This window comes from Lynx rufus, unplaced genomic scaffold (genome assembly GCF_022079265.1).
Source record: "Lynx rufus isolate CCGP_SWC_20201006 ecotype Redwood Valley unplaced genomic scaffold, mLynRuf1.p SCAF_7, whole genome shotgun sequence".
In the NCBI taxonomy this organism is placed as follows: Eukaryota; Metazoa; Chordata; class Mammalia; order Carnivora; family Felidae; genus Lynx; species Lynx rufus.
In genome coordinates this window covers 76,290,476-76,318,186 of record NW_025814889.1, presented here as the reverse complement: position 1 = coordinate 76,318,186, position 27,711 = coordinate 76,290,476, and the positions used below count along the sequence as shown (strand labels likewise).

The window sequence follows — 27,711 nt, the reverse complement described above, 5'->3', positions numbered from 1 at the left end:
TTCCAGCTCTTCTAAAAAAGTTGAAAAAGGGGCGCCTGGGTGGCGCAGTCGGTTAAGCGTCCGACTTCAGCCAGGTCACGATCTCGCGGTCCGTGAGTTCGAGCCCCGCGTCAGGCTCTGGGCTGATAGCTCAGAGCCTGGAGCCTGTTTCGGATTCTGTGTCTCCCTCTCTCTCTGCCCCTCCCCCGTTCATGCTCTGTCTCTCTCTGTCCCAAAAATAAATAAACGTTGAAAAAAAAAAAATTTAAATAAAAAAGTTGAAAAAGAGGGGCGCCTGGGTGGCGCAGTCGGTTAAGCGTCCGACTTCAGCCAGGTCACGATCTCGCGGTCCGTGAGTTCGAGCCCCGCGTCGGGCTCTGGGCTGATGGCTCAGAGCCTGGAGCCTGTTTCCGATTCTGTGTCTCCCTCTCTCTCTGCCCCTCCCCTGTTCATGCTCTCTCTCTGTCCCAAAAATAAATAAACGTTGAAAAAAAAATTTTTTTTAATAAAAAAAAAAAAAAAAGTTGAAAAAGTGATTTTATGGAGTCTCTATTGTCTTTCCCCTTCTCATAACTATTCTTGGTATTTCTTGATTCTCTGGATCTTATATTTTACTTTAGACAAGAAGCTAGAGTTAATAATCCTGGAAGGAAAGCTAAAGAAGGAATCTAAAACTGGAAGCACTTACTCTTGCTTCATTTCCTGTCTCCAATGAAAGAATCAACTCATCAGATATAGAATATCCTGCAGTAAGTTATCTCCCACCATGCCCCCTAACATGTGTTCATACTCCAGAGAGTGCATTTCCTAGACGCGGTTGGCTTTCTGGCAAATATATCCCAATTTAATATAAAAGTAGAAAAGCAATTGTTATATGAGTTAATTCCCAAACTAGTAACACACAAAACTATACTCTAATATCTACAAATACTTAGACAACAGATTAAGTTGTGAATGTTGTATACTCTTCTAAAATTAATGGCAGTCAAGACAAGGAGATAAGTTATACCTATCAGTAGTATTGCATTGGGTGAGGGAAAATATGACCATTCAAAACACATTAAGAGAACCTTTTAAAAATATATATACCATTATTTCATAACTATGCTTTTAACAATTTATGCCCACATGTAATCTTACCCTTCTGGTTTTGTTTCCTAGACATTGTGATTTCTTTGATCTCAAAAAATACAGATGAAAAATATCCTTTTGCCTTGTCTGGGTTCTGACTGTAGTTCTCTCTGATTTAAAAGTAGGCAATGGAAGTCTGTAGTTGGAGATGATAAATACTAAATCCTGGTTATCTGAAATTCTGCTCACTAGCTGTTGATCTCCTTTCCTTCTCTTCTATCAACTTGTCAGGAAATATCATCGCAGACATTCATGTCTCTTTTTCCAGGGAGATTCTGGAGGGAAAACACACAAACACATTCACTGTTACAGTAACAGCCATCTGTACAAAATTTCTAACCGATACCACAGAATTTAGTTTGTATTTTTTCTAAAGAAAACTGGCTATTAAAAGTACTCTAGGAGCGCTTAGGTGGCTCAGTTGGTAAAGCATCTGACTCTTGGTTTCAGCTCAGTTCATGATCTCACAGTTCATGAGTTCAAGCCCCACATCAGGCTCTGTGCTGAAATCGTGGAGCCTGCTTGGGATTCTGTCTCCCTCTCACTTTACCCTTAACCCTGCTCACTTTCTACTCGTTCTCTCAAAAATAAACATTAAAAAAAAAAAAAAAAGAATAGTACTCTAGAAAGAATGTAGCCATAAAAAGCAATATTTTAGTCTGTGAGAAACTTTAATCTTGGAGAAAGAGACAAACCAAAAAACAGACTCGTAACTATAGAAAACAAACTGATGGTTACCAGAGGGGAGGTGGGCATGGATAGGTGAAATAGGGGATGGGGATTAAGGAGCGCGCTTGTCATGAGCACTGGATGATGTATGGAATTGTTGAATCACTATATTGTACACCTGAAACTAATACAACACTGTATGTTAACTATACTGGAATTAAAGAAAAAGAAACTTTAATCTTAGAATCAGAACATCTCCTTAGTTCAGGAAAAAAAGTTGTCTAACTCTTATCTTTTGTATCTATCTCAAAAGTCTTATCCTCATCTCTGCTTCACAAACTAAAATATTATCTCTTGTCACTCCCTAAGACCTTTCTCATCACCTGCTCTTCCTGCCCAAATCAAGGATCTTTTTCTGCCTCTAGGATTTCCTCTATCTAACTTCTCTTCAGGCATCCCAGCTCAAATACAGCTGCAAGAAAACTGGGGAAGGGGGTGGGTGAATGGGGAAAGAACAAAGCAATTTTAATAAAAACTGAAACATCAAAATTTGGATTATTCCATAGTGCAAGAAGCTTCTATAAGTTGTAAAGATACAAAATGCTATTTTCTTCTGTATTACTTAACTTTAAAAAATACATGCCTAAGATTTTGGGGTAAAGAAAGCATGATGAGGATCAAAGAACTCTTACACCTAGACACATGATAGGAAAAACATTTTACATAATGCAACCCAAGAAGGAAATGAGAGCAACCCTCTGTGAAATACTCTCCAATGTGGAAGGAGGAGAAGGAAGGAATAAGTAGACAGCTGTGGTAAAGTTTAAAAAAATCCACCAAAAGTAAGAGCCTCTGTGGACACAGAGAACAGATTAGTGGTTACCTGCGGCAGAGGGGGTGGGAAAATGTGTGAAGGGGGTCAAAAGGTACAAATTTCTAGTTAAAAGATGCATAAGTCACAGGGAAGTAACATACAGCAAGATGACTAGTTCATACCATATTCCATATTTGAAAGTAGCTAGAAGAGTGGATCTTGAAAGTTCTTATCACAAGAAGAAAATTTTCATACAGTGACAGATATTAACTGGACTAATTGTGGTGATCAATTTGCAATATATATAAGTACTGCATTATTAGACTGTACACCTACAACTAGTATGTCATGTCACTTACATCCCAAGAGTAAGATTCTCTACAAACCACTATAGGACTTGAGGAAAGATAGGGTGAACCTCAGGAGCTTACTATCTTTCAGAGAATTGAGTCAAATTGGGAGAATCAGTCAAAGCCTGTGAAAGTACGTGGAATTTACCACTGGATAGAGTGGGCCTAAGAGAAAACATTTTATGAGATTTTAGAAGAAAGAACAGAATTTAGATCTACTGCAAAGGATTAAACTCTTCAATGGCAAGCTCTTCTTTACCCTCATGTCCTCAGCCTAAAGAAAAGAGGATGAAAGCAAAAGTCAACAACTAACTGTAGCTGATGAGCAGGGTTTGGTGGGGATAGGTCCCAAATAAGGTGGGAAACATATCAAAGATATTTTCATCCATACTCTGTAATTACAAACGAAAATTGTGAACACAGCTGTCCACATAAAACATAAAGAAGATTAAAAAAAAAAAAACATAGTAACTATAAATTCTATAACAAAAGAGATAACAAGAGAGAGGAAATTACCATGCAGCAGAGGAAGAAACAAATCAGGGAAACAATATAATCCCCCAAAACCAAAAGCGGAGTCTCCCTTGAATACTAAGTTGAATACTTCGAGAAATGGGATTCAATAAAATAAGAACTAGAAAATAAATGATAAAAATAGAATGAGGGGTGCCTGGATGGCTCAGTCGGTTAAGTGTCCAACTTCGGCTCAGGTCATGATTTCACCGTTCATGGGTTCGAGCCCCACGTCAGGCTCTGTGCTGACGGGTCAGTCTGGAGCCTGCTTTGGATTCTGTGTCTCGCTGTCTCTCTGCCCCTCCCCTGCTCATGCTCTGTCTCTCAAAAATAAATAAACATTGAAAAAAATTTTTAAAAAAAGAATGAAAGAAAGTAGATTGTAAAACTAAAGAAAAACTAAAAATCAAAACAACACCATTATAGATCCAATAAGAAGTCAGAAACAGCAAGAAACAGAATAGTACAGATGAAAATCGGGGCGCCTGGCTGGTTTAGTCACAAGAACATGTGACTCCTGATCTCAGGGTCATGAGTTTGAGCCCCATGTTGGCTACAGGGATTCCTTAAATAAAACTTTCAAAAGTACAGATGAAAATAGAAAAAATGGAATGGAGCAAAGCCTTAAGAAGAAAAAAGAGATTGCAACTAGAAAACAATGTTAGAGGGGCTCCTGGGTGGCTCAGTTGGTTAAGCATCCGACTTCAGCTCAGGCAGGTCATGATCTCATGGTTCACGAGTTTGAGCCCTGTGTCGGGCTCTCTGCTGACAGTTCAGAGCCTGGAGTCTGCTTCAGATTTTGTGTCTTCCTCTCTCTCTGACCCTCCTCCACTCATGCTCTGTCTCTGTCTCTGTCTCTCTCAAAAATAAATAAATATTTAAAAATTAAAAAAAAAAAAGAAAAGAATATTAGAGCACTAAAATGACCCAATCTAAGGATAATTAGGATCAATACAGGGACTCAGAAAATAAAGAACTCAATAAAGGAAACAAAAAAGCATTTACAGATAATATGCAAGAAAATTCCATTGAAATAAGGGATCTGAATCTGTCCACTCTCCACCTCCAATCTACCAGAAGAAATCCCATCTTTTCTACCTTTAAAATACATCACAATTGGAGCACCTGTGTGCTCAGTCAGTTAAACATCTGACTCTTGATTTCGGCTCAAGTCATGACCTCATGGTTTGTGAGTTCAAGCCCCACGTTGGGCTCTGTGCTGATAGCATGGAGCCTGCTTGGGATTCTCTCTCTCTTCCTTTCTCTCTGCCCCTCCCCTGATCAGGCTCTCTCTCTCTCTCAAATAGTTAAATTTAAAAATAAAATACACCAGAATTGAACCATTTCTCACTACCTCTCCTGCTATAGCCTCATCTAAGCCACAATCATTTCTCCCCTACATTGCTCTCATCAGGACTGTAACAGTCTCTTAACTGGCATCCCGAGTCTTCTATCATGCCACTCTCCAGCTTCCATTTCACTTTAGCTGCTTTTAAAATTTAAGACAAACTGTGTCTCAAATCTGCTGCTCAAAGCCCTCCAGCTGCTCCCCATTTCATTCAAAGTAAAAATCAGAGTCCTTACAGTAAGTAGCCTAAAAGGTCTTATCTGTTCTAGTACCCTGTCCCAATCCTCTCTTTATCTCTCTGACATAATTTCCTACTATTCTCTCCCTCCAGTACTCCATCTAGCCATACTGGCCTCTTTGTTGCCCCTTTTATATCCTAGATATGTTCTCACCTTCAGGCCCTTGAGGTTCTCCCTGTGTCAGGAATGTTCATCCCTAGATACCTATCTACATGAAATAGTTCCTCACCTCCTTCAGGTCTTTTCTCAAATGCTACCTTCTCTGTGGTTATTCATGAAAACCTACTGAACTTGGGGTAAGAAAAGCGAGAGTCCATGGCATTACTGCCTAAGGCTGTTCCCATTACCCCCACATCAGTGGGAAAGTAGTTCTACCAAGGTGAGGAAAGCCATAAAAACTAGCAGCTTCACTCACAGAGAGGGCTGACTCGATTTGAGTCAAAGCACAGAACTCCACGCCCATCAGCATTGTCAGTAACAATGTGTATTCTTGGTGGCAAAGGGCCGAAGGATGCTGTCTTGGTTGGTACAAGCAATGGGCCAGCAGACTAGACAGAATTTAAAAGGGAAATCTGGAAACAAGACTATAAAGGATAAGTGCTCACATAGCCACACTAGAGAGACTAGAGAGGACCTACTAGGAGCCTGTACACACAGGAAGAAGAAACAGGAGAGGGCTCAGCGGAAAGTAAAAGTCTGAGCAGATTTTAAAAGGAGCTCCCTAACACACACAAAGATCTACTGGCACAGAGTGGTAGCCCTACTAGCTCACATGTGTTTAGCACAATCTTTGACAAATGGTTAACTGACCACTAAGCCATATGGATATAGGTGTGATTCCAGGAAAACACTCTTAAAAAAAATAAAAACAAAACAAAACAAAAACAACCCGAGCAGATATTACCAGCCACACACTGGGAAGAAACATTCCACAGATTTAGTCCTGACGATAAAACAAAAAAAAACTCTCAAAGGAAAAAACAAACCAGAATCCAAAGTTGCTACAATATATTATGTAAAATGTCTAGTTTCAACAAAAATTTATGAGACATGTAAAGATGCAGGAAAGTATGACCCAAACTGAAGAGGGAAATAAAACCTCTCATGGAACTGAAAATGTCCCTAAGTAGGACCAAATGCAAACTAAACAAAATCTTCCAACTACTTTAAAGAACTAAAGAAAAATATGAAGACAATGTCCCAAACAAACAGGAAATATCAATAAAAAGATTGAATCATAAAAAAGAGACAAATAGAAACTCTAGAGATGAACACTGGAGTATAAGGGGGGAAAAAATCAGAAAACTTGATATCTAATCTGAAAAGAAAAGAATAAAGAAAATCAAAGCCCAGAGACCTATGGAACAACATCAAGTATAATATACACAACTTAGGAGTTCCAGAATTGGAGAGAAAGGACAGAAATAAGGACCAAAAACAATGCAAACTGATATATTTTTAAAAATTAATCTACAGACTCAAGAAGCTCAATGAACTACAACTACAATAAACACAGAGTTCCATACCTAGATATATAGTAAAACTGATGAAAGCCCAAAACAGAAAATCTTGAAAGAAGCAAGAAAAAACAAACTCATCATTTACCAGGAAACAACAATATAACTAGTTGCTGATTTCTCATCAGAAACAAGGAAAGTCAGAAGACAGTGAGTGAAATGACATATTCAAAATGCTGAAAGAAAAAACTGTCAAGCAATAATTCTATATCTAGCAAAACCATCTTTTAAAAGTAAAGGTGGGCAATCAAGAAGAATGAAATCTTGCCATTTACAACAACGTGCATGGAACTAGAGTGTATTTATTATGCTAAAGCAAAATAAGTCAGAGAAAGACAAATCATATGATTTCACTCATATAGGGAATTTAAGAAACAAAATAGATAAATATAGGGGAAGGGAAGCAAAAATTAGATAAAAACAGAGAGGAGACAAACCATAAGAGACTCCTAAATACAAAGAACAAACTGAGGGTTGCTGGTGAGGTGTTGGGTGGGGGGATGGGCTAAATGGGTGATGGGCATTAAGAATGACACTTGTTGAGATGAACACTGGGTGTTACATGTAAGTGATGAATCACTAAATTCTATTCCTGAAATCGTTATTACACTATATGTTAACTTGGATTTTAAATAAATAAATAAATAAATAAATAAATAAATAAATAAATAAATAAATAAATAAAAAGTGAAGGTGGGAAGGGGTGCCTTGGGTGGCTCAGTCAGTTAAATGTTAAGTGTCTGACTTCAGGTCAGGTCATGATCTCACAGTTTGTGGGTTCGAGCCCTGAGTAGGGCTCTGAGCTGATAGCTCAGAGGCTGGACCTGCCTCTCTCCGCCCCTCCCCAACTTGTGTGCATGCTTACACCCTCTCCCTCTCTCTCAAAAGTAAATAAACATTTTTTAAAAATAAAAAAATAAAAGTGAAGCAAATGAGCACAAGAACAGGCAAAAACTATCTGGTGATAGCAATCAGAATAATGGTTACTTCTGGAGGGAGGGTGTCCCTTTGAGAACAAGAGGGAACTTTCTGAGAAGGCAAATGTTCTAGATCTTGATCCAGGTTGTCTTCACATGGGTGCATACATATGTAAAAATTCATTGAGCTTTATTTACTCTTAAGATTTGTGTATTTTACCATACATGAAACTCAAGAATCTAAAATTTCTCTTCTATAAAAACTAGAAGAAAAAAGCCAAAGAAAAAACCGACTGAGCCACCCAGGCGCCCTGGAATACCATATTATATTAATTAAAGTTTGAAATGTGGAGAAACTAGTAAAGAAAATTTTTAAATATTAAATCTGGATGTTTATATTAATTTGCTACTTCTTATCAGATAGTAAAGCAAATTCAAAATGGTCAGTCTTGGGGAGCTTGGGTGGCTCAGTCGGTTAAGCGACTGATTTTGGCTCAGGTCATGAATCTCACTGGTCGTGAGTTCAAGCCCTGTGTCAGGCTCTGTGCTAACAGCTCAGAGCCTGGAGCCTGCTTCAGATTCTGTGTCTCCCTCTCTCTCTGTTCCTCCCCCGCTCACACTCTCTCTCTCTCTCTCTCTCAAAAATAAACATTAAAAAAAAATTCAAAATGGTCAGTCTTGGATTAGTTATCTTTGTGAGCTATAGCTTAAAGCTAAGAAAAGCAATGAACCAGATTTCATATTCAGTTAGCTTTGATCTTAAAGAAGTACATTGTCACAGACCACACCCCTAGTACCAGCTACACAAGCATATACTACTGGTTTGTAGGCATTCTGTACAGTTCAGTGACTTCTCGAGGTGGAGACAAAGGACGAGAATGGACATGTACAGTTTTAGAACCTATTACTTTGACTTATTGTTAACTGTTATATTTATTTTTCATTTCAAAGCACAACAAAACAGGGCATAAGGTTTTCATATTTATCAGACTGGGAACATGGGTTAAAAAAAAGAGATGAGAAAAAGAAAAAGAAAAAGAAAAAGAAAAAGAAAAAGAAAAAGAAAAAGAAAAAGAAAAAGAAAGTACCATAGAGGTTACCAAAAACTAAGGGGAAGAAGAAAAAGAAGAGTTACTGTTTAATGGGTACAAAGTTTTTATAAGGGATGATGAAATGGTTTGCAGATAGTGGTGATAGTTACACAACACTGTAAATGAATTTAATGTCACTGACTTGCACACTTATGAGTGGTTAAAATATTTCTAATTTTAGAAATAGACTTTAAACAGCCAAAACATCTTGAAAAAGAAAAACAATAACTTCCTGACTTCAAAACATATTACAAAGCTATGGTATTCAAAACAGTAGTAATGGGGGGGGGGCGCTCCTGGGTGGCTTAGTCAGTTAAGCATCCGTCTTTTGATTTTGGCTCAGGTCATGATCTCATGGTTCGTGAGTTCCAGCCCCAAGTCAGGCTCTGCACTGGCAGCGTGGAACTTGCTTAGGATTCTCTCTCTCCCTCCCTCTCTCAAAATAAATAAATAAAACATTTTTAAAAAGTAGCATTGGCAAAAAGACACTTAGACCAAAGGAACTGAATAGAAAGCCCAGAAATAAACTCTCTTATATATGGTCAAATGATTTGTAACAAGGTACTAAAATCATTCACTGGGGAAAGGACACCCTCTTCAACAAATAGTGATGGGAAAACTGGATATCTGCATACAAGAGAGTGAAATTGAGCCCTTACTATACACCATATTAACAAAAATTAACTCAGATGCATTAAAGAGTTAAACATAAGACCTCAACTCCTGGAAGAAAAAAAACACAGAGAAGGGGCACCTGGGTGGCTCAGTCGGTTGAGGATCCAACTTCAGCTCAGGTCATGTTCTCACAGCTTATGAGTTTGAGCCCCACGTTGGTCTCTGTGCTGACAGCTCAGAGCCTGGAGCCTGCTTCAGATTCTCTTTCTCTTTCTTTCTCTCTCTCTCTCTCTGTCTCTCTCTCTGCCCCTCCCCTGCTCGCACTCTGTCTCTCAAAAATAAAAAAACATTAGAAAAAATTTTTTAAAAAACAGAGGAAAAACTTCATGATATTGGATTTGGCAATGATTTTCTGTATATGACATCCAAAGCACACACACACACACAAAAGCAAAAACAGACAAATGGAACTACATCAAACTTAAAAACTGTATGTCAAAGTAAATAATCAACAGAGTTAAAAGGCAACCTAAGGAATGGGAGAAAATATTTGCAAATCATATATTTGATAAGCAGTTAATTTCCAGAATTTTTTTAAGATTTATTTTATTTTTAGAGAAAAAGCACATGCACACACCATGGGAGCGAGGGGCAGAGGGAGAGAAAGAATCTACAGCAGGCTCCATGCTCAGCACAGAGCCCAACGTGGGGCTTGATCCCATGACCGTGTGATCATGACCTGAGCTGAAATCAAGAATCAAATGTTCAACTAAGGTGCCCACAGGATATATTTTAAAAACTCCTACAACAAGAACAAAAAACAAGTAACCCAATTTAAAAATGGGCAAAGGACTTGAACAGACATTTCCCCAAAGAATAAACAAATGGCCAACAAGGATATGAAAAGATACTTAACATCACTCATCATTAGAGAAATACAAATCAAAACCACAATATCATCTCACACCAGTAGAATGGCTGCTACCAAAACAAATAAAACAAACGAGAAAATCAGTGTTGGCAAAGATGTGGAGAAACTGGAACACTTGTTCACTATTGGTGTGAATGTAAAATGGTGCAGTCACTATAGAAACAGAATGGAGGTTCCTCAAAAAATTAAAAACGGAGACGCCTGGGTGGCTCAATTGATTAAGTGTCCAACCTTGGGTCAGGTCATGATCTCACAGTTCGTGGGTTCGATCCCCCCATAAGGCTCTGTGCTGATGGCTCAGAGCCTGGAGACTGCTTCAGATTCTGTGTATCCCTCTCTCTCTGCCCCTCCCCAGCTCGTGCTCTCTCTCTCTCTCTCTCTCTCTCTCTCTCAAAAATGAGTAAACATTTTTTAAAAAGTTTTTTAATTAAAAAAAATTAAAAACAACTATCATTATCATCCAGCAATCCCACCTCTGGGTATACATCCAAAAGGACTGAAAGCAGGGTATCAAAGAGATATTTGCACACCCATGTTCATTACAGCACTATTCAGAACAGCCAAGAGGTGGAAGCAATCCAAATGTCCATCAATGGATGAATAAACAAAATGTGGCATATGCACACAATGCATTATTACTCAGCCTTTAAAGAGAAGGAAATCCTGTCATATGCCACAACATGGATGACTGAGGACATTATGCTAAATGTCAGTCACAAAAAAAGACAAATATTGTATGATTCCACTTATACAAGGTATCTAAAGTAGTCAAATTCATAGAAACAGAAAACAGAATGGTGGTTGCCAAGGGAAAGAAAGAAAGGCAAATGAGATATTGTTGTTTAGTAGGTATAGTTTCAGTTTTGCAAGATGAAAAATTTCTGGAGATATGTTGCACAACTATGAAAGTACACTTAACAGTACTATTCTGTATATTTAAAAATGGTGAAGGGGCGCCTGGGTGGCTCAGTCGGTTTAGTGTCTGACTGGCTCAGGTCATGATCTCATGGTTTGTGGGTTCGAGTCCTGCATCAGGCTCTGTGCTGACAGTTCAGAGCCTGGAGATTGCTTCAGATTCTGTGCCTGTCTGTCTGTCTGTCTCTTTCTCTCTCTGCCTCTCCCCTGCTTGTGCTCTGTCTCTCTCTCTCTCTCAAAAATAAATAAATGTTAAAATTCTTTTAATTTTTTAAAAATTTAGAAATAAAAAAATAAAGTTGTAAAAATGGTTAAGATGGGGGCACCTGGGTGGCTCAGTTGGTTAAGCATCCGACCGTGGCTTAAGCCATGATCTTGCAGTTCGTGAGTTCAAGCCCCACATTGGGCTTTGTGCTGACGGCTCAGAGCCTGGAGCCTGCTTCAGATTCTGTGTCTCCCTCTCTCTCTGCCTCTCCCCCACTCATACTCTGTCTCTCTCTCTCTCAAAAATAAACAAACATTAAAAATAATAGTAACTAAAAATGGTTAAGATAGTTAAATTTTAGGGGTGCCTGGGTGGCTCAGTCGGTTGGGCCTCCAACTCTTGATCTTGGCTCAGGTCATGATCTCATGGTTGGTGGGATCAAGCCCAACAGCACAGAGCCTGCTTGGGATTCTCTCCCTTTCTGCCCCTCCCCACTTTGTGTGTGTGTGTGTGTGTGTGTGTGTGTGTGTGCTCTCTCTCTCAAATAAATAAACTTAAAGAAAAGATGGTAAATTCTATATTATTTCTTTATAATTAAAAATAAAATTTTTCAAAAATTTCAGAAATATAGTGATTTGGAAAAAGACAGATGAGAAATGTTAAACATGTGGCTTAGCATAATTGATCACCACTAGTGGAAAACCAAACCAAAGTACATGCTCTACTAATGAGATGGAGTATATCATTAATACAGCAGTGTAGCAGTGGGTAAGTGAAGTCTCTAAAGCCAGACTGCCTGGGTTTCTAACCTAGCTCCACCACTTCCTAGCTGAATGACTTCAAGCAAGCTACTTACTTTCTTTATGTCTCACTTTGTTCATCTGTAAGATGCAAATAATGCTAGCATCTTCCTCACAGGGCTGTTATATGGTGTAAATGAGTTCACACAGATGTAGCACTAAAACAATGCCTAATACTTAACTGAAAACCACTCAATAAACATTGGCGGATATTCACTGCAACAAAAGATGTGTCCCCTAAAACTAAAAGATTCCACGAATCATGGCTTATACAAGTTACTTAACAAGTAAGTGGGAACTTTACTAATATCATGGGTTACTAGCACCAGGTCATAATTACAGGTATAGTCAGAGCCTCAGAATGGTAACTCCATTAAATTTGGATGATGTGCAATTAGGAAACTGGAATGATCTGAAGCATTCTAAAGATAGAGTGGGTATAATTTTCAAGTCTTGGGGTACATAACTTCTCACACTGGCAAGCATCACAAGGACTAACAAAAGATTAACTGGACTATACATGAAGGTATTTATATAGTTAGTTTAAATTTAAAATACAAATTGTTACAAAATCTATCCACAAACAAAACCAGGGGGAAAGGGAAGGACAGGTAAGGAGGGAAGAAAATATAAAAAAACTAAATCCTCATCTTCCATAATAGGATTGCCCCCAAAAGACTGAAAAGTTAGCATAACCATATTATTCAGAAATATGGAAGTTAATACCAGAAGAAATGCTAATGACTATCCATGGAAAGCCAGAATTGGAAATGGGCTGCAGGGAGAGGTAGGGACTGTTTTTTTTTTAATTATTATAATAAACTTTGTGATATTATTTGACTTTTTAATATCATGTGTGTATATATTTAGATTAAAAAATATTTTAACCTGTTTTTTTCTGTCCCATAACCTGTTTTACACAAATTAAAACTACTGAAACACCAATTTTTACCCTCAGACCAGCAAATACACAAAACGATTATATATACTGGTAGTAAAGCCATAAAAAACAGGCCTCTTCATGTCTAAGAAGGTAAATTTACACAATACCTACAGAAAACAAGACAGTAATTACCAAAATTAAAAATGCATACACAATTTGACCCAGCAAGACAATTTCTAGGAATTTACCCTACAAGCATATTTGCAAATATGTGAACTGATGTGATAATCAAGGTTATCCAATGCAATATTATTTATGATAGCAAGATATTGGAGACAATCTAATTGTCCAAAAATAGGACACTAGTTTCATGAATTATGGTTCATCCATACAATGAGACACTATACAAATGTTTATGAATAAAACATACTGACATAGTAAAATATATTGTTAAATGAATGCGATGGAGAAGATTATATTTTTTTTTTAATTTTTTTTTTCAACGTTTATTTATTTTTGGGACAGAGAGAGACAGAGCATGAACGGGGGAGGGGCAGAGAGAGAGGGAGACACAGAATTGGAAGCAGGCTCCAGGCTCTGAGCCATCAGCCCAGAGCCTGACGCGGGGCTCGAACTCACGGACCGCGAGATCGTGACCTGGCTGAAGTCGGACGCTTAACCGACTGCGCCACCCAGGCGCCCCGAGAAGATTATATTTATACTGTACATAAATACTATATATCTGGAAGTTATTGATAAACAAGAAACTTTCAATGGTGACAAATCCATTGAGTAATGGAAACTGAAAAAGACAGCAGAGGATGCTGGGTGGGTAGTTCAATCAGTTGAGCTTCCAACACATCATTTCAGCTCAGGTCACAATCCCAGGGTTGTGGGATTAAGCCCCAAATCAGGTTCCACACTGGGAATGGAGCCTGCTTGGGATTCTCTCCCTCTCTCTCCCTCTGCCCCTCTCCCCTGCTCTTGTGCTTCAGTCTCTCTCTCTCTAAAAAGAAAAAAAGAAAGCAAACTAGGATAAGAAAGACTTTTCAATCTACCTTTTAATATTTTGACAATGTAACTACATAAACATCTGCTTGAAAATTTTCAATACTTTTTTTATTTTTTATTTTTTTTATTTATTTATTTATTTTTTTTTTTAAACGTTTATTTATTTTTGAGACAGAGCATGAACGGGGGAGGGTCAGAGAGAGGGAGACACAGAATCCGAAACAGGCTCCAGGCTCCGAGCTGTCAGCACAGAGCCCAACGCGGGGCTCGAACTCACAGACCGTGAGATCGTGACCTGAGCCGAAGTCGGCCGCTCAACGACTGAGCCACCCAGGCTCCCCAATACTTTTTTTAAAAGACTCCTTTCCAGTAAATTAAATCAAAGCCGAAAACCCTCAATTGAATCTAAATAATATTTATTACAACTCAGTAACCCAATCAATAGGTTCAAGAAATGTATCAATAAGGACCTACAGGCACTAACTGTCTAGACCTGCAGAGTAATAACCAAAAACAAGAAAATGGGAAGTTCCAAACAAAAACTTTTTTCCTGATTTTTAAAGGACTGCAAGAAAGTAACCAAGAGTTTTTATTCCACAATATCATCAGTTTGCCAATAAATATCATTCTCATTAGGTTTATAAGTGAATATGAAAAAGGAGAGAGATGCATATTAATGCGCTGATATATTCTAAAAAACAATTAGGAACAAAGATGATATACTTAATGATGTCAAAAAAGTGAAGGTGATGGCAGAAAAACAGACACTCAGATCAACGGAACAGAATAGAGTACCCAGAAATGAACCCACAAATGTATGGCCAACTTTGACAAAGCAGGAAAGACTATCCAATGGAATAAGACAGTCTCTTCAGCACATGGTGCTGGGAAAACTGGGCAGCAACATGCAGAAAAATGAACCTGGACCACTTTCTTACACTGTACACAAAAATAAACTCAAAATGGATGAAAGACCTAAATGTAAGACAGGAAGCCATCAAAATCCTTGAGGAGAAAGCAGGCAAAAACCTCTTTGACCTTGGCCACAGCAACTTCTTACTCAAAATGTCTCTGGAGGCAAGGGAAACAAAAGCAAAAATGAACTACTGGGTCCTCATCAAAATAAAAACCTTCTGCACAGTGAAGGAAACGATCAACAAAACTAAAAGGCAACCAATGGAATGGGAGAAGGTATCTGCAAACGATATATCAGATAAAAGGTTAATATCCAAAATCCATAAAGAACTTATCAAACTCAACACCCAAAAAACAAATAATCCAGTGAAGAAATGGGCAAAAGACATGAATAAACACTTCTCCAAAGAAGACATCCAGATGGCCAACTGACATATTAAAAATGCTCAACATCACTCATCATCAGGGAAATACAAATCAACACCACAATGAGATACCACCTCACACCTGTCAGAATGGCTAACATTAACTACTCAGGCAACAACAGATGTTGGCAAGGATGCAAAGAAAGAGGATCTCTTTCGCACTGCTGGTGGGAATGCAAACTGGTGCAGCCACTCTGGAAAACAGTATGGAGGTTCCTCGGAAACTTAAAAATAGAACTACCCTACAACCCAGCAATTGCACTACTAGGTATTTATCCGAGGGATACAGGGATGCTGTTTTGAAGGGGCACATGCACCCCAATGTTTATAGCAGAACTATCAACAATAGCCAAAGTACTGAAAGGAGTATTACTCGGCAGTCAAAAAGAATGAAATCTTGCCATTTGCAATTATGTGGATGGAACTAAAGGGTATTGTGCTAAGTGAAATCAGAGAAAGACAAGTATCGTATGATTTCACTCATATGTGGACTTTAAGATACAAAACAGATGGGGGCGCCTGGGTGGCTCAGTCGGTTGAGCGTCTGACTTCGGCTCAGGTCATGATCTCGCGGTCTGTGAGTTCGAGCCCTGCATCCGGCTCTGTGCTGACAGCTCAGAGCCTGGAGCCTGCTTCAGATTCTGTCTCTCTCTCTCTCTTCCCTTCCCCCGCTCATGCTCTGTCTCTCTCTCTCTCTGTCAAAAATAAATAAACATTAAAAAAAATTAAAAGATACAAAACAGATGAACATAAGGGAAGGGAAGCAAAAATAATATAAAAACAGGGACAGGCACAAAACATAAGAGACTCCTAAATATGGAGAACAAACAGACGGTTGCTGGAGGGGTCATGGGAGGGGGGATGGGCTAAATGGGTAAGGGGCATTAAGGAATCTACTCCTGAAATCATTGTTGCACTATATGCTAACTAACTTGGATGTAAATTTAAAAAATAAATAAAATGGTAAAATAAATTATTTTTAAAAAGTGAAGGTGAGTATAAGTCTTTTTTTTTTTATTTTTTTTAATGTTTATTCACTTTTGAGAGAGAGAAAGAGAGAGCATGAGCAGGGGAGGGGCACAGAGAGGGAGACACAGAATCCGAAGCAGGCTCCAGGCTCTGAGCTGTCAGCACAGAGCCCTACACAGGGCTCGAACCCACAAACCGCGAGATCATGACCTGAGCTGAAGTCAGACACTTAATCGACTGAACTGTCCAGGTGCCCCCAAATCTGTTTTCTTAATGTCTTTACTCATTGGCACTTTCTAATCAATACGCCACTCTAATTAAAAACTTTCCCATTATTATAAGGCCTAACCACCATAAGTTTTCTTTTGGAAAATGAAATTTTCATTTACAAAAACCAGTAAATTATGAAAAGCAATTTTTTTAATGTTTATTTATTTTTGAGAGAGAGAGAGAGAGAGAGAGTGGGGGGGGAGGGGCAGAGAGAGAGGGAGACACAATCAGAAGCAGACTCTAGGCTCTGAGCTGTCAGCACAGAGCCCAAGGAGGGTCTTGAACCCAAACTGTAAGATCATGACCTGAGCGAAAGTCAGACGCTTAATAAACTGAATCACCAAGGTGCCCCAAGAAAAACAGTAAATTCTTTTTTAAAAATTGTTTAACGTTTATTTATTTTTGAGAGAGAGAGACAGACGGAGTGAGAGAGGAGGAGGGGCAGAGAGGGAGACACAGAATCCAAAGCAGGCTCCAGGCTCTCAGCTGTCAGTACAGAGCCTGAAGTGGGCTTGACTCAGCGCGAGGTCATGACCTGAGCTGAAGTCAGACACTTAACCGACTGAGCCACCCAGGCGTCTCAAAATCAGTAAATTCTTTAAAAAAAATAAATAAGGGGCGCCTGGGTGGCGCAGTCGGTTAAGCGTCCGACTTCAGCCAGGTCACGATCTCGTGGTCTGTGAGTTCGAGCCCCGCGTCAGGCTCTGGGCTGATGGCTCAGAGCCTGGAGGCTGTTTCCGATTCTGTGTCTCCCTCTCTCTCTGCCCCTCCCCCATTCATGCTCTGTCTCTCTCTGTCCCAAAAATAAATAAACGTTGAAAAAAAAAATTTAAAAAAAAAAAATAATAAATAAATAAATAAATAAATAGGGGTGTCTGGGTGACTCAGTCGGTTAAGTGTCTGACTTCAGCTCAGGTCATGATCTCACAGTTTTTGAGTTAGAGCCCTGCGTCAGGCTCTGTGCTGACAGCTCTGTCTGCTTCAGATTGTGTCTCCCTCTCTCTCTCTCTCTCTCTCTCTCTGCCCTTCCCCCGCTCATGCTCTCTCTCTCTCTCTCTGTCTCAAAAATAAATAAACACCAAAATAATAAATAAATAAACAAACAAATAAATATCTCGATTTGGAACAACACAGAATTGGATATTGGAACAAAACAGGATTTCTGGAAATTTATTTTAAGTTTATTTATTTAAGTAATCCCTACACCCAATGTGGGGCTTGAACTCACAACTCCGAGATCAAGAGTCACGTGTTCTTCCAACTGAGCCAGCCAGGCACCCCAAATTTCTGGAAATTTAAAATGCATTCTAGGGGCGCCTGGGTGGCTCAGTCGGTTAGGCATCCAACTTCGGCTCAGGTCATGATCTCACAGTTTGTGAGTTTGAGCCCCACATAGGGCTCTGTGCTGATAGCTCAGAGCCTGGAGCCTGCTTCAGATTCTGTGTCTCCCTCTCTCTCTGCCCCTCCCCTGCTCGTGCTCTGTCTGTGTGTGTCTCTCTCTGTCAAAAATAAATAAACATTAAAAATAAATTTAAAATAAAATAAAATGCATTCTAAGTGGAAAATCAGAAACCATGTGATACCACAACTTTTCTTTACTACTATTAAAAGACACAGGACCCTCCAAATTGCTTAACATTAGTCATCAGTGGCAGCTGTAAGTGTGGGAGTAGAGGGAACTCAAAAGGAGCAGAGTAGGAATACATATGTGTTTATCTCTTCCCATTTCACTGCTGGCTGGGTGGTTAGAGTTGTCTGTACCCTTTTCCTCATGCAGGTGGCTGTAACCCAAACCCAATCAAGCCAAATTATCCTCAGCTGTGTAAATTCTTCAATAATAGTTTTAAACAATACTGATCACTTCATCCTCACCCCCCTACACACGGAAATTCCATTCCTTCCGTCTCCTTAAAGCACAGATGTGCAAGCGGCTCAAGGGAATGGAGGCAACTATTAGGCAAAAACAAAACAAGGCAATTAAGAGCAACTTTATTCACTGATTTTAATCCTTAAAAGGAGATTCCATGCATATAGAAACAGGGATTTCTAATACCCCAACTTAAAAACTATATTAACTGATCAATTAATAAGTATTTAACGTGAATTATTATGTGCCCATACTTGAGATAAAAATTATGAAAGATGGACTATTGGGGCACCTGGGTGGATCAGTCAGTTAAGCATCCGACTTCAGCTCAGGTCATGATCTCACAGTTTGTGGGTTCGAGGCCCACATCAGGCTCTGTGCTGACAGCTCAGAGCCTGAAGCCTGCTTCAGATTCTGTGTCTCCCTCTCTCTCTGCCTCTCTCCTGCCTCTCTTTCTCAAACATAAAAAAATTAAAAAAAAAAACCATAAACAACAAAAAAAGACAGACTGCAGTGCCTGGGTGGCTCAGTCGGTTGAGCATCCAACTTCAGCTCAGGTCATGATCTCAGTTTGTGGGTTCGAGCCCGCATCGGGCTCTGTGCTAACAGCTTGCTCAGAGCCTGCAGCCTGCTTCAGATTCTGTGTCTCCTTCTCTCTCTCTGCCCCTCCCCCGCTCATGCTCTGTCTCTCTCAAAAATAAATGTTAAAAAAAAAAAAAGATGCACTATTATTCATCCTTAAAAAGGAAGGAAATTTGACACACGCTACAACATGCATAAGCCTTGCATTACAGTAAGTGAAATAAGTCAGCACAAAGAAACAAATATTGTGTGATTCTACTTATATAATATAAAATACTTAGATCAGTCAAATTCACAGAAAGAAGAATGATAGTTGTGGGGTGAGTATAATGGGGAATTAGTGCTTAATGGGTACAGTTTCAGTCGGAGATGATAAAGTTCTGGAGATGGATGGTGATGAGGGTTGCACAACAATGTGAATGTCCTTAATGTCACTGAAATATACATTTTAAAATGGTTAATATGGCCAATTTTATGTTATATGTATTTTACCATAATTTTTTAAAATTTTAGTGCAATAAGAAAAAATATTATCAGAGAAAAAATTGGTTTCTTGACCCAGCCAATAATCTCTAGAAATACTGGTAAAGGAAAAAAAACTAAAGTACAAATACCATTAGGAATTTAAAAGAAGAATCAGTATAGATCTCACAAACATTAAAAATGTAAGGCAAAAATACATACAATCTCATGTGAATTCATTTGAAAATTCAGGTAACAAATTTTTTTTAAGGTTTTTGAGTAATCTCTACACCCAACATGGGGCTTGAAATCATGACCCCAAGGATCAAGAGCTGCATGTTCTACCGACTGAGCCAGCCTGGTGTCCCAGGTAACAAATTTCTTGAAAACCAGACAGATACATGCAAAAAACAGAAAATCTAAATAGTCCTATAACTCAAAGTATTGAGATCCTAATTTAAAATACTCTCATACGGAAAAAAATCTCATCTCTCATCCACTGCTGGTAGGAGTGTAAACTGGTATAACTTCTTTGAAATACAGGCATTATTTTGTAAAGTAAAACATTTATCAACCCTATGATCCAGAAATTACATTCCAAAGTACCAAGAGAAATTCTTGCTCATGATACACCAGTAAACATGTGGAACTCACAACAGTAAGAAATAGAAACAGCCCACATGTCATCAATGGAAGAGTGAATAAATTTTGATGTATTCGCTAAATGAAGCAAGTCAATTAAAACTATGCAACAATATGGACATTAAAATTTTTTTAAAGAAAATCAATTCCCAGATTATATACAGCATGATCTTTTTTAAAAAATTCAAATATAATCAACACAAGACAATATATTATTAAGACACACATATATCTGATAAAATGACTGCAAAGATAGCACAAAGAGTAAAAAAACAAAAAAATTAGAACAGTATTTACCTTGAAAAGCAAGAGAACATTAGAAAGAAGAACATGTACAATATTATGAACATTCAATGTTAAACTTCTTAGGTTAAATGGTGGGGTTTTTTTTAAGTTATTTATTTACTTAGAGAGAGAGAGGGAATGGGGGAGAGGCAGAGAAAGGGAGGGAGAGAGAGAGAGGATCCCAAGTAGGCCCACACTATCAGCACGGAGTCCGAAGCGGGGCTCCAACCCATGAACCATGAGATCATGACCTGAGCCAAAGTCAAGAGTTAGAGCTCAACTGACCAAGCCACCCAGGTGCCCCTACAATATTTTCAATAACCAAATACACACATAAACAAAATGATACAAATAAATACTAATAAAGTTTCTTAATTTAAAAGGCCACTGGGGAAATGAAGCCACTGATTCTCACATATTGTTAAAGTATAAAAATCCATTTTGTAAAATCTACCAAGGCTAAACACGAGCATACCCTATGACCAGATGTCCCACTCATAAATGTATGCTCAACAAAAAATGCATGTATAAATGCACCAAAGACATGTACAAAAATGTTTAAAGCAGCATTATTTGTAACAGACCCAAACCAGAAACAAACCTAAACATACATCAATGACACACATCAGTGAGAGAATGGATAAATTGTAATGTAGTCACAAAGTAGAACACTATATACCACAATGAAAAAGAACAAGCTACTGATATAACATGGATCAATTTCAAAAGCCATGCTAAGCAAAAAAAGTCAGATACAAAAGAGTACATGCTCTAGGATTCCATTTATATGAAGTTCATAAATGAGCAAAACTTCTACTATAGTGACAGAGGTCAGAAGAGTGATAGGAAAGAAATAGTAGTGGGAAAGAAACTGGTACTGTTTTATCATCATGATCTGAGTAATGGTTATATGGGTGTGTTCACTGTGTAAAAATTTAAGTTATACCCTTAAAGACTTTGCAGTTTGCTTTATATTACACATAGAAGTTTAACAAAAAGAAAAGAAAAAAAGGCATCCTTTTACCTCTTAACGTGACAAGTCAACTGATACTCTCCATCTCCTTTACAATGTACTAATACCCCTGGTTGAACACTGGTACATCTCTGCTCCCACTATACCACACCAAATCTGATCTATTTGTTTCCAAACCTACTTAATGTCAGTTTTGCCATAACTACAATTACATAATTATAATGAAATATTAAATACATTAACAAACTATGAATATTGAAAAAGTTGCTGTGAAAACTAAATTGAAGGTTCTGGAAGACTGATATAAATCGTTTGAAAAACTATCAAATTGGGGCGCCTGGGTGGCTCAGTCGGTTAAGCGGCCGACTTCGGCTCAGGTCATGATCTCGCGGTCCGTGAGTTCGAGCCCCGCGTCGGGCCCTGTGCTGACAGCTCAGAGCCTGGAGCCTGTTTCAGATTCTGTGTCTCCCTCTCGCTGACCCTCCCCTGTTCATGCTCTGTCTCTGTCTCAAAAATAAATAAAACGTTAAAAAGAAAAGAAAAACTATCAAATTAAGTGTGGATGAGACATATAAATAAGCTTGGAGAAAAATTAAAAATCTAGGAGGAGCCTATACTCATTGCTTCAAATCTCTAAGAATTCTCACTTCACATAGAAAAACTGTAATTGGAAGCTGCAAGCAATGCATCACAAGGTGTCATTAATGTCAAAAGGATGAAGAACTCTTAGCAGACTGATACTTAACACATCAAAAAATTGGTGTACATTTGTTTGTTTTAAGCTAAAATAAAATGCTTATGATATGTATGTATCATTTTTATTTCCTGCTTTAACCAACTTTTTCAAATAACAGTACACTATAGAAGATCAGATAGTGATGGATAAGAGGACTTCTATAATAAAAAAAAAGTGCACAGATAACTTTGGGCAAACTACTACTACCTATTATTACATAAAGCAAAAATATTAACTATCAACAAGTCTACTTATTAAAATGGCAAAAAGAAAAATCTAATTGACCAAAGCTGGGACTACTGTTTTTAAAATATGCCTCTGCTGCTATATTAGCTATTATCATTAATCAAAAGGCCAGCATGGTTAATATTATGGAAGTCTTAGAAGAAAATGGCTGCTGAAAAGACCACCAGGGGCCCAAGAATCAAGGTCTGAGTATTACTGAACTGGAAAACAATATTCTGAGTTCTCTTGATAGGAGAAATAGATAAGATGCTTTTGTTAAAACTTGCCTTGAAAGTTGTTAAAATAAAACGCAAACAAAAATCAGACTTGAAAATTCCCTGAGCAGACAAAACCAGTCAGTCATATAAGCAGATCTTAATTTTTTTTTGTAAGACAAGCAAGGTTAACTTAACCTGGATCACTTCTTGGTTGTGCCCCTGAAAATCTTAAGCAAAACTTAAAACTGTTTCCCAAAATTGATATGATGTAGCCACTAACCAACTCCCTTGGAGAAAATTCTAATATTGCAACCAATCACTGTAAATAATAAACATTTACTGCCTTCACACTATATAAGCTGCTTTGTAACAAACAATATGCCTCTGAGCCTCATTCCATGTTTTGATCTGAGTGCTCCCAGTTTACAAGTTGTCTTTTTGGTATGTGCACAATAAACTTTTACTAATTACTACTCCGGTGATTTGTTGCTTTTACTTGTTTTTTATGAACTTTTGACAGTTAATGGGGTCAGCAGTGGGATCTTTAGCCAATGACTCCCTGTGACCGGTGAGCAAACCACATGCCAGTACCCACAGAGCACTGTGCACTCACTGCTTTTTTGCAGACTACAGAGTAAGTCTTTCTAGGATCTGAGCTCTACTCTTTGCATTCTGAGCTCTCCAAGTTTACTGTGCACACTTGCTTTCTGTCTCTGTTGAAGCTTCTTAGTAAGATACCCTTTAAGGGAAAAAAAACGCATGATTCCTTGGGTTTTAGACAATGATAAACCTAGCAGGCTCCCGTAGGTTATTTGTTTCAGATATTCTAAAGGGTTCCAACTTGTCTAAATCTTCTTTTTCTTCTCCCTCCCTCTTACATGTATACCCACTATAGAACAGAATCTTGTGTCCTTCTGGAAAAATGGTTGGGCTTTACAAAGGATAATTTCGAATTGCAATGGCCACTTTGGGGAGCTATTTTTAAAAAAAGATGATCCCTCTTAAGGGTGCCCTTTAAAAGAGAGGATCCCAGGGGCACTTGGGTGTCTCAGCTGGTTAAATGTCTGACTCTTGATTTTACCTCCGGTCATGATCTCACAGTTTGTGGGATCTGCTTGGGATTCTCTCTCTTTATCTTTCTCTGCCCCTCTCCTGCTCTCTCTCTCCCTCTCAAAAATAAGTAAGCTTTAAAAATAAATAAAAGAGAATCTCAAATCTCTCAAAAACAAGGAAATGCATTCCTTGGTTTGCAGAGGCCTCCAGAAGACAGAATGACTCTAAAATAGTCTAAAAGATTCATTACAACAAGTCAATGAAAACTTATGACAAAAGCCCTGAGTCTAAAGATTTGAATGACCTTCCAATTAACCCATCTGTGCCTATCTTGATTCTCACAATCTATTTGATCTTTCGCCCTTTCCCTCAAACCTCCTAGGCTCCTAATGGTCTTGAGAGTAAAATCTTACCATGAACCAGTGGTCCAATCCAAAGCAGAATTTAAACCCTGGTTTGAAGCTGAGCTGCAAGCCATTATAAACCATTTTCCAGACCCAAAGAAGAATCAAACTAAATTTATAGGAAATTTTAAGATAATTCTTGGAGCTTATGACCTGGGCTCATGGATTTGTACCAATTCATTCACATGGTGCTAAGTTAAGGAGACACCCAAAGGTGGCTCCATGCAATAGGTTGGAAAGATCCTTCTAAAAACTTAGACGATCCCACCATGTATGCCTCAAAAGATGGAATAAAAAAGAGAGAGAAAATTAGGTCAACTGCTTCTTAAAGCTATACCCAGGGTTTTTCCTGTGAGAAATGATTGAGCCTTAATACAATCCTGTCACTAGAAAAGGAATAAATTAGTTGCAAACACTGGAATTCTTTTAGAAGAAATATTTAGACAGCATCCTGGTCTTAGAGACCCTGACGCTAACTTCACCTGTCTGCTCATTTTATTAATGGGCTTCACCCTTGAGCTTAATGATTTATTAAGGAAACATAAATTAGAAGGGAAGATCCCTCTCCTTTCTGAGCCCCAACATTCTGCTGAGCATTTTGAAAGAGTTTTAGAACACAAAAAGTGTTATCAAGCAAATAAACTCATGGCCCATGATTATAACAACTATAGAACTAACTTTAGAATTAACTTTGCCCCTGTTGACAAGCATATCTGTCAATACTGTAAACAGAAAGGACAATTATCTAAGAAGAGAGAACTCTCAACCTCCATTCAGATCTCCAGATAATAATCAACACTGATGAGGCTTTAAGGTACTGCCCAGTAAGCTACTCCCAGTAATTCCTATAAATCATTAGAGTAAAATGAAACCTGAAATAAATGGAGAAAAATGTACTGTGCCAGTAGACTCCTTCCACTTTAAACCTCCACCATGATACATCAAGAACTTCCTCGAAGTAATTAGGAGACCAAATATATTTTGTCTCTGGAGAAATAACCTTGGAATTTCCAGACTCAACAGACTCCAAGACATTATGTGTTCTATAAGCTCAAAATAATTGTCCTGAAGAGGCCAAACTCCATGATGAAGCAAATACTGTAGACCTCTCTGAAGCTTTTAATATCCTATGGACCTCTTCTTCCACAGATCTGGGAAAAATTCCAAAATTGCCCCCAATATTCCTTAAAACCCTAAGCCATACAAGGGCTCACCCCCATAACAGAAGATTTAATAAATCAAGGACTACTTATTCCCTGGTACCAGTCCTTCCAACACTCCTATCCTACCCCCAAAAAAAGCCCCACAGCCAAGGATGGAGATCTGTACAAGATCTTAGAGCTATAAATAAAACTGTCATTCCAAGGCTTCCTGTAGTACCCAACCAAACGCTCTATTGTCAGACATTCCAACCAATTTTGAATCGTTCATGGTTGTAGATCTGCCTTCTTTAGCATCCCAGTAGATAAGGAAAGTCAGTATTTGTTTGGAAAAATCAACAATATACTTAAGATAGTTATGCCTCCAGGAACCACTGAGGACCCTTCACATTTCCCACAAGTTCTACATCAGGATTTAAGTACATTATCATTTCCAAAAAATTCTATCCTGATTCAATATGTAGATGATTTACTTCTTTGCTCTTCATCCACACAAAACTGAAATTGACTCAAAACATCTACTGCAACAGCTAGCTTAAAAGGCCATAAGGCCTCCTGAGATAAACTTCAGTTTTCATAAGAAAAAGTACATTACCTTGGTTCTGATTTATCAGCAAAGGAATCTTTCTGTTTACAGAAAGAGTAAGTACCATCCAAAATTTCTTCAGATCTATAACAAAGAGACAACTTAGAGGCCTCCTTGGACTTGCAGGATACTGTCAATCCTGGGTCCTTTAGTTTTTCCTTATTGGCCTCTCCACTCTATGAACTGACTAAAAGGAACTCTCAGGAACCACTTCCTTAGGAAACAAAATATGAGGAAGCCTTTACTAAAATCAAACAAGCCTTACAAAATCCTTCTGCACTGGGTTCCCTGACTATATACCAAACATTTTACACTGTTCATGAACGTTGACACTGGGAGTCCTTACACAAGAACATGGAAGAAAAAAATAGACCTGCAAATTATAGTTTACAATTGGACCCAGCAGCCAGGGCACATTCAAATTGGTCACAGGCAGTTGCTGCAGCTACTAAAATTGTAGAATCCTCTTCAGAACTTGTTCAAAGAAGTATTTTAAATCCGCAAGTTCCTCCTAATATACAAATTTTAACTGAGCGAACCCAGCATTTCTTAGCTAGTAGACTAACATGAGATTCTATTCCTGTCTCCTTCAAATCTGTGCATTCTTCCTTGCAACTCCTTAAATCTTGCTACCCTTCTACCCTTACCCCAAAAAGAAGAAAACTCATAATTGCACCAAATTGGTCTCTCAAAATCTGACTCCTAGATTAAATTTACAAGAAACTCCATTAACCAGTCCGGATTTAGTACTCTTAACATTGATGGCTCTTATGCCAAAAATTCTGAAGGGAAATATGAAGCTGGATATACTGCAACTGCTCAATATGAATTATTAGGAAGAGAAGTCCTTGGGGTGCCTGGGTGGCTCAGTGGATTAAGTGTCCAACTCTTGATCTCAGGGTCATGAATTTAAGCCCTGCACTGGACTCCACACTGGGTGTGAAGCATACTTTAAAAAAAAAGAAAGAGGAGTCTTTCCTCAATTTAACTCAGCCCAACCTGCAGAATTATTTGTCCTCAAATGAGCATGTAAACTAGCAAAAAGAAAAACTGCAAATATTTACAATGATAGGAGATATGCTTTTGGAGGAGTCCAAGATTTTATTTAGCATGCTCTGAAAACAGGATTTTTAACATCAAATGACACACCTATAAAAACAGGAACCTCAGGTTGCTGATTTCCTCTTGGCACTGTTATTACCCTCACAAATCGCATTATCAAAACTGAGGCTCGTACCCACTAATCAGACCCTGAATATCAGAGAAATGTTATGGCTAACTTTCATGCTAAAGCTGTTAATTCAAGAAATTCCTAATGTACCAAAACTCTATAATTTAAATAAATGTTCTAAAAAGATCCAAATCACATTATTCATGACAATTTGTGTAACAGACAAAAAATTGTGTCAGATAATAGAAAACAAAAGTGGCACCACAAAGGATGCAAGTTCCATGAAAAAAGAAAACCCTGGGAAGGCCCAAACGACTGTCCAGTGCTTCCTGAATCTCTCAAACAGCCACTCTTATGAGCACTGCACATGACTACCCACCATGGAATTGACAAAATGACCCAAATTATGAAAACTATTGGTGAGGTGACTGTTCTAAATCGGCACAACAGGTTTATAATCTGTGTTTAACCTGTCAGTCATATAACTCTATTAAAACTATTAAAGTAGCTTTGGGGAATTGCTCTCCCACCATCCAGACCATCAGAACATCTACAACTGGACTTCATTCAATTGCCTCCTTCTATGGGTTATCAATATGTACCTGTCATGACATGTCTATTTTCTAGATGGGTCAAAGCTTTCCATCGTTGGAAAGCTCATGCCACTACAGGAGGAAAGAAATCATTAGAAAATGTTTTCCATTATGGGGAATTCCAGGTAAAACTTCACGGCTTATGAGTTCAAGCCCTTATGTGGGGCTCTGTGCTGACAGCACAGAGCCTGCAGCCTGCTTCGGATTCTGTGTCTCCCTCCCTCTCTGCCCCTCCCCCACTCGCGTC

The 27,711-nt window shown here is 38.4% G+C and overlaps 2 protein-coding genes across 2 annotated transcripts in view; both read right to left on the bottom strand.

Moving 5' to 3' along the window:
• SPATS2 (spermatogenesis associated serine rich 2) overlaps positions 1-1,144 on the bottom strand; it is a 78,000-nt gene extending 76,856 nt beyond the window's left edge. The window contains exon 1 of the mRNA XM_047066352.1: positions 1,120-1,144. Coding sequence (XP_046922308.1) covers positions 1,120-1,144 — 25 coding nt within the window. The remainder of the gene's footprint in view (positions 1-1,119) is intronic.
• Positions 1,123-27,711, bottom strand: part of LOC124501899 (translation initiation factor IF-2-like) — an 81,633-nt gene continuing 55,044 nt past the window's right edge. Inside the window, exon 3 of the mRNA XM_047066351.1 lies at positions 1,123-1,385. Within this exon, the coding sequence (XP_046922307.1) occupies positions 1,338-1,385 (48 nt within the window). The 3' untranslated portion in view covers positions 1,123-1,337. The remainder of the gene's footprint in view (positions 1,386-27,711) is intronic.